The sequence below is a fragment of the Erythranthe guttata genome, chromosome 9, assembly GCF_056151865.1.
Source record: "Erythranthe guttata isolate IM_541 chromosome 9, IM_541, whole genome shotgun sequence".
Classification (NCBI taxonomy): domain Eukaryota; kingdom Viridiplantae; phylum Streptophyta; class Magnoliopsida; order Lamiales; family Phrymaceae; genus Erythranthe; species Erythranthe guttata.
In genome coordinates, this window is record NC_142541.1 from 2,481,079 (window position 1) to 2,488,269 (window position 7,191).

Here is a 7,191-nt window from a genome sequence, read left to right on the forward strand (position 1 = left end):
GCAATGTTTCGTGAACCTAATTTGTTTTTCGAGGCGTTGCCTCGAACCCCACCCTACATTTTGATCCTGGTTCCGCCCCTGCATCCATCAACTATAAATCTTCCTACATGTCCATCTTTATGGTGTGAAATTTAGTGAAATATTCTAGATTATGTGGAATATTCTACAGTTTGTAATCTGTTTTATCCCATTCCAGCACCACATTTTAAGACACGATGATCATAAGATGCGTCTCTTGGTTTGTAAATATCATACTGTGGTGCATCAAAGACTGCATTTTTGCACATTCATCGAGTACAAACTATAAAACATTCAACGGAATATAGATGAAAATGTTGAATTTAACACCATAACAACAATACACGTGCAAGAAGATTCCTAATTGAGCTATACTTGTAACTACCAAAATATAAGGGACTCTTCTGTAATTTAACCTTATTTTAGGAGCCGCCGTAAAATACCCTTTTTAGTCACTTGTATTCAAGTCCTGAAATACACAATGCACATTAAATATACTAATCTTAAAAATAAAAAAAAAAAATCAAAAAACTCCCAAAATTCAAATCTTCACAATTTCTCTCTCTTCCATTTCAAAAGAAGCGATGACGTCATCCTTCCCGCCACTCCCCTTGTAGCTGTACCACTTGGCGCAAACAAGAAAATACACAAAATTCAAAGCACACAAACCAGCGACAAGGTAATAGAAATAATCCAACCTCCCTTTATTCAGATCCTCCGGCAGCCAATTCCCGGCCGGCGAACCCTCCGTCGCCCTGTGCACCACCGATATCAAGAACCCGTTCAGGTAGTTCGCCGCCGCCATCCCGCAGAAGAAGAAGGACCCCGCCACGCTCCTCATATTCTCCGGGAACTCCTTGTAGAAGAACTCCACCTGCCCGATCGCGCAGAACGCCTCCGCCAGCCCCGCCAGCGACAGCTGCGGCACCAGCCACATCGCCGACATCGCCGACACGGCGCCGCCGCCGCCGCCCGGAGCCCGCCTCCGCCTCTCTTGCTCCACGGCGGCGGAGATGAGCGATTCGACTACCGTGAGTGCGATTCCGATCCCGATTCTTTGGAGGACGGTGATCCCGCCGGGTTTTCCTGTCAGCTTTCGGAGGAAGGGGACGGCGGCTCTGTCGTAGAGTGGGACCCAGAGGGTGAGGGTTAGCATGGAGAAGACGGCGTATGTCGCCGGAGGGATTTGGAAGGTGGAGGCGGCGGTGAGGTGGCGGTCGGACTGCATTGCTTGGAAGACGACGTATTGCTGCTTCTCGCCGACGTGGTAAAGTACGGCGGCGGCCCATATCGGCAGTACGCGGAGGAGGCATTTTACTTCCTCCACTTGCTGAAGGCTGCACAGCCGCCACGGGTTGGCGGCGGAGCCGTCTGGTTTCACGGCGTCTTCTGGGGTTACGATTGCCGCCTTGTCAAGAAATCTGATTATAACAAAAAATTCATAAATTAATATTTTATATTTTTTAAATATTTTTTTAAGGACATTTAGAATAAACACTATATAGAAAATGTTGATTATTTATTTTAAATAAATAAAATTCAGACCATTTTTTAAAAATAAAATATACAAAAGAGGATAATGAAAATGGTATAAATTAAATACCACGTAATTAATTTAGATATTTACATATAAAATAATTTTAAATTCTCAACAACATTACAATGCAAGTATAGATATTTCATCTACTTATTATTTATATTGTTTATAATTATAAATTATAATTGTTAACCATGATGCATATATCCTTGAAAACATTTTTAATAAAAGAAAATGAAGAAAAGCTTTGAATATACATTTTTAACTCTAATATTTAATTAAAATATTTTAATTCATTCTTAAAATATATATTGTTAAAAAAAGAATTTTAGAAACTGATATGTATACAAAAATAAAATTAAAATGAGTACTAATAAGTAATAAATCCAGACAAAAACGAGAAAAATGAAAGATATGACAAGATATATTTTTTTTTTTTTTTGATAATTATGAAGGATTTTGCAAGCAATTAATTATTTATGTTCGGTAAATTAAGGGGATTTGAAGTTGAGTTATTCAACAAAATAATTAATGAAGAAAAAAATATGTTTGTAATTATGTAACAATGAGATATAATTCAACATTTTAAACTCTATTTGACTGTTAAGTAAAAATGTATTTCAAACCCTCAAAATACATTTTTCTCTCATCACTTTTCAAATTTAATAATTTGACTGCTACAAGGTAAATACATATTCTCCTAGTATATATATAAATAAACATTATTGTACACACACAAAAAAAAAATTATATTTAGATATAAATTAGTAAAGATTTAAATAAGTTGGGGGGCATGACCCCCTTTGACTTTATCCTGGCTCAGCCGCCACCGGATATCACCTGGAAATCATTATTGCAGTGCTAGGGTTTTGAAAATTATGCTAGAATCTTGATTTCGTTTAATTATATAATAATAATATAGGCAAGTGTACTGTCACAAGTTGTTATTTAGTACTTTGTTTTTTTTAAGGTTTTCTTGCCTAAGAAATTATCTAGTGGCAAATTAAAAATATTTGAATGACTGTAATCAATGGATTCAAGACTATCCAAGTTGACTTTCCCAAAAAAAAAAAAAAAAAAAAAAAAAAAGTTGACACAAGTTGACAGTAGATTTAATTGTCTTAGAAGAATCTTGATCTACTTTGAGTGATGCAAATAATCTGGTCATGTTAAATAATTTTTGGGGCACGTGTAAAAAATATTTAAAAATATTTTACTAATAGTTAGGCCGACAATGAACTAGGATTTAGTGGAGTCGATTATGTCTACGTATATATTTTATGAACACAAGGTAAAATATAATTTTGCATAAATTATAAAAAAAGAAAATTATATAAAAAAAATATGAATTTTGTTGGATATTTGACTATCGAAATCAAATGTAATTTATTATTTTAATTTTCTTTAAAATCAATTGTCAATTGTATCTACTGAAATATAGTATAACCTCGATAAATTAATTGCACCACTTAAATAATAATTTCTTTCAGTCCCGACTCGATGAAAATATGTTAAATTATTAACTCGATAATTTAATAATTAACTAAATTAATAGAATTTCCGTAGCCCTATTAATGTATAAAGGTTCAATTGTACTATGATTTATTATTGGTAGTTAATGGGCGGTTTTGTCTACAACTTAAGTGGTGTTTGCAAATACGTTTAGAAATACATTATGAGTTTTTTTATGCATATAATCTGTTTTCAGGTGTTTGCAAAACAAGTTTTTTTATATTGGTTCTCTTAAAATAAGTTGTTTTAAACTAGAACTTTAAAAACACCCATGTACCTGTTTTTTTTCTATTTTAGTTGATTTTCTTGTTAATTCACAAACACCTCCAACTTTTAGAACTAATCACGTAATTCCAACTTAACTCAGAATTAATAACTTCTGCTCTTAAATAAGCTTTTGCAAACAACACATTTAGTAGTTCATTATGCAAGGTCTTTACTTCTCTTTGTGTATTCTTGTTTCAATATTTTTTTTTGCACATACACAAGTTATATATATACTCGTGGATAAATATTTAATTAAATCTTGTGTTGTTTAATTTTCGCTGCAAAACGTTTCTTTAAACAAGCACCCGTTAAATTATTTGCGTACATCACCGTTTTACTATCTTTTTACATCATACTACACGAATTCGGTGCCGTTGATTTCTTTTAAATTTATTTTAAAAGAAAAAAAAAATATTAATAATAAAATTGGAGGTGGAAATAATTAGAAGTGTGATTGTGGTAGCAGTTGGCTCATGCAAATCGTTGCACGACACGACTCAACAAATTATTGCTTTGTTTAATTTTAGCGTAGGGCCTAACGTTACGTCAACATCTTTTTAATTAAATTATATTATTTTTTAGATTCATAAAGATCAAAATATCTATCACTATATGACAACATCAATTTTCATTTTTTTTTAATTTTTTTTTGTAATTTTTGTTTATCTTTTTTTTTTTTGAATACATAATTATTATATAAATGTCACGAAAAATCCTAGGCAAAACAAAAATTACTAATTATTAAAAGTATAAATTACGAAAACTCCCTGAACTTAAGATTAATAACAAAAACAACCACACTTATTCGTAATTACCAAAAACCCCCTATGGTTTGTTTCTGTCTATCACCAACCCTCTTACAATATGACTTTTCACGGAATTTTTTCTCTCTTAGGGAAAAGACTTTATATTTCGTTTTATTTCTCACCTATTTAACATAAGGTATTATAGATTGTACATATTTTATGTTAAGAAAAACTCGATCAACGGTTAATCAAAGGAAAATTTTGGTTATTACGGATAGATGAGGGCGTTTTTTGTTATTTAACCTAAATTCAGGGGCATTTTTGTAATTACCCTAAATTAAATTATTTTTTAGATTCATAAAACTCAAAATATCTATGACAAGGACAATGACAACACAATTTATTATTATTATTATTATTATTATTATTATTATTATTATTATTATTATTATTATTATTATTATTATTATTATTATTATTATTATTATTATTATTATTATTATTATTATTATTATTATTATTATTATTATTATTATTATTTATTATTTTTTTTAATGTTAGAAATTTTTTTTAAAATATATATAATTATTCTAAATGTCACGAAAAAATCCTAGGCAAAACAAAAATTAATAATTACTTAAAAAAAAAAAAAAATAAATAAATAAATAAAGTTGAAATATTTACCTGAACTGTTCGGTGTAAGGAAGCCTGGAGTTGATGGACTTAGGCGGCGCGTAGCTGAAGAGGCTGAGCCACGGCTGCGGAGGGTGCTTCAGCCGCCTCTTCCTAACAGCAACCGCCACCACCTGCGCCACGCTAGTCAACGGGCTCCCCTCCGGCTTGACCATCACATAGATCCTCGTGCCGGCGAAGAAAAGAAACAACGAGATCAACATAAACCCCGCCGGAATCGCCAGTCCGATGGGCCAGCTGAGATCGGACTGAACGTAGACGACGAGCGTCACCGACACCATCTGTGCGAAGGTGAGTGTGAAGAAGTACCAGTTGAAGAAGCTGTCGATTCCCCTCTTGCCGGAGACTGTGTTCGGGTTGAACTGGTCGGCGCCGAACGCCAGGTTGCAGGGCCGGATTGCTCCGGCGCCGATTATCAGTAGCCCGAATCCGGCGTATAGGAACGCCGTCTGCGGCGGGGTTGCGCCGACGCATGTGGTGGTTCCCGGCGAGCAGTGGGGTGGGTGCAGGTTCTTGAAGGCGGCGGTTAGAGTTATCACCAGCAACCCCTTCATTAAAATTTAATAATTAAATTAAATTAAATTAAAATTATGACATTTATAATTAATTACTAATGTATATATATTGATGATCAATTATATAATTTGTTAATGGAAAATATTTGTTCCTATTTTATTTATTTTATTGTAGAGAGAAAATTAGGGGTTTTGAGCAATTGTTTTATGATTTGAATTATACTTTATAGTAGAACTATTTCTTGAATATATTAAGAAATTACATGAATATACTTCATATATATGTATATTAATAGGATTGTACTAACATAAATGTAGCACCATATTCTACAAAAAAATGATTTAGAGGTGTGATATTAGAAACATAGAAAAGTTCGAAAAATCGAATTGTACGCGGTGTTTTCATAAACGGTGGAGCGTCGACGGCATGGCGGTACCGTGAAGCAGAAAATAATTGTAATTTATAATATATTACAAAAATTAGATAAAAATATATCTCAAGTTAATAATAAAAAGATAAAGTTATAACATTATCTTGTACAATGTACACTATAACTTCTTTAATGGAAAAAAATATTTAAAATTATATTGAAAAAAAAAGGGATGGTTTGATGATTGAATTACCAGAAAGGAGGCGAAGGAGCCGAAACCAAGGGTTTTGTAGCGACCAAAATAAGTGTCGCAAAAGTAAGCTCCAAAAAGCGTCGCAAAATTGGTAGTGCCGTGGAAGACACTAAGAAGCGTTGTTGCAGAAATGCGCTTCATGTTGAAAACAGTGGTCAGATAAACCTGCAGATTTGATAGTGTCCCAATTGCTCCCAGCTTCTCAAACGTCTCATTCCCTGTTTTTTTTTTTTTTTTTTTTAATTAACTCACAGAGAGAGATGTAGAGAGAGAGAGAGAGAGAGAGAGAGAGAGAGAGAGAGAGAGAGAGAGAGAGAGAGAGAGAGAGAGAGAGAGAGAGAGAGATGAGAGAGAGAGAGAGAGAGAGAGAGAGAGAGAGAGAGAGAGAGAGAGAGAGAGAGAACCTATAATGAAGGGCATAGCTTTGACACCTCTGTAATGAATCTTCTCATCAGCAACAACATCGTCGTTTTCCATGTCGGTTTTTTCCTTTGTCGCCATTTTTTAGGAGGTGAGAGATTGTAAGAAGATGAGTTGAGGAAGGCTGGGGAAGAAGAACAAATGCTTACCTATATTATATATTCTTATTTTATTTTCTCAACTTTTTTTTTTATTTTTTTAATGCTGTCCACCTTCCAATTTATATAACACCACACTTGGTATTCTTGTCCTCTTTTTATTTTTTTAATTTAGTTTTCTCACTTTGTGGGGACCACCTTTTGTTTTGCAGAAATACTATGATACAAGGGGTTGTCTAGGGTCCGAGAGGGTTGTACTTCTCGGACCGTAACCCACCAATAGAATTATGCCACGTAGGATAAGTACGAACCCAACAAAAAAAGTACGAAACCTACCTTTTCAGCAAAATTACATAAACACCCTTAAAACTAAAACTTAATTACAGATTAATATTTAATAATTAATAACTAAATTCGATCACATATCAATAATCATTATCATAAAATCCGTCGTTCATATCTCGTTCATTCCTGCGTTCATCTCCCTCTCCCACCGTTCTTCCGACTGGCGATTGAGAGTCTCTCAACATCTCTTCTTCGGCTAATTGTGAACCTATGTTGTGATCCTCGTAAAGGTACCCTTATATCGGATCTTCCTTTGGATTCTGCAATTATACCCTTTTACTTCTGTTCGTTTTTTAGTATCAAGTACTTTTCGTCATATACTTCTGTTCGTATATGTGAATTTGTTTGCTATAATTTTGTGTAAGACTTAATTTATGACCTCGTGTTTTCCAGAAATTCATGGTTTGGTGAATTGA

The 7,191-nt window shown here is 33.7% G+C and overlaps 1 protein-coding gene across 1 annotated transcript; it reads right to left on the bottom strand.

Annotated features, from left to right (window-relative positions):
• Positions 1 to 323: 323 nt before the first annotated feature.
• Positions 324 to 6,529, bottom strand: LOC105959801 (protein NRT1/ PTR FAMILY 2.11). The gene is made up of 4 exons (XM_088823518.1): positions 6,317 to 6,529; positions 5,913 to 6,130; positions 4,765 to 5,321; positions 324 to 1,439 (listed from the first exon to the last, which is right to left on the bottom strand). The coding sequence occupies exons 1-4, from the start codon at positions 6,411 to 6,413 to the stop codon at positions 560 to 562; spliced, it is 1,752 nt and encodes a 583-aa protein (XP_088679644.1). The 5' UTR covers positions 6,414 to 6,529; the 3' UTR covers positions 324 to 559.
• Positions 6,530 to 7,191: the final 662 nt, after the last annotated feature.

Coding starts and splice junctions, on each gene's coding strand:
- LOC105959801 (XM_088823518.1), bottom strand. CDS start 6,413: ATGGCGACAAAGGAAAAAACCGACATGGAAAACGACGATGTTGTTGCT. Junction 6,131..6,316: donor AGCTATGCCCTTCATTATAG/GTTCTCTCTCTC, acceptor AAAAAAAAACAG/GGAATGAGACGTTTGAGAAG. Junction 1,440..4,764: donor CCTTACACCGAACAGTTCAG/GTAAATATTTCA, acceptor TGTTATAATCAG/ATTTCTTGACAAGGCGGCAA.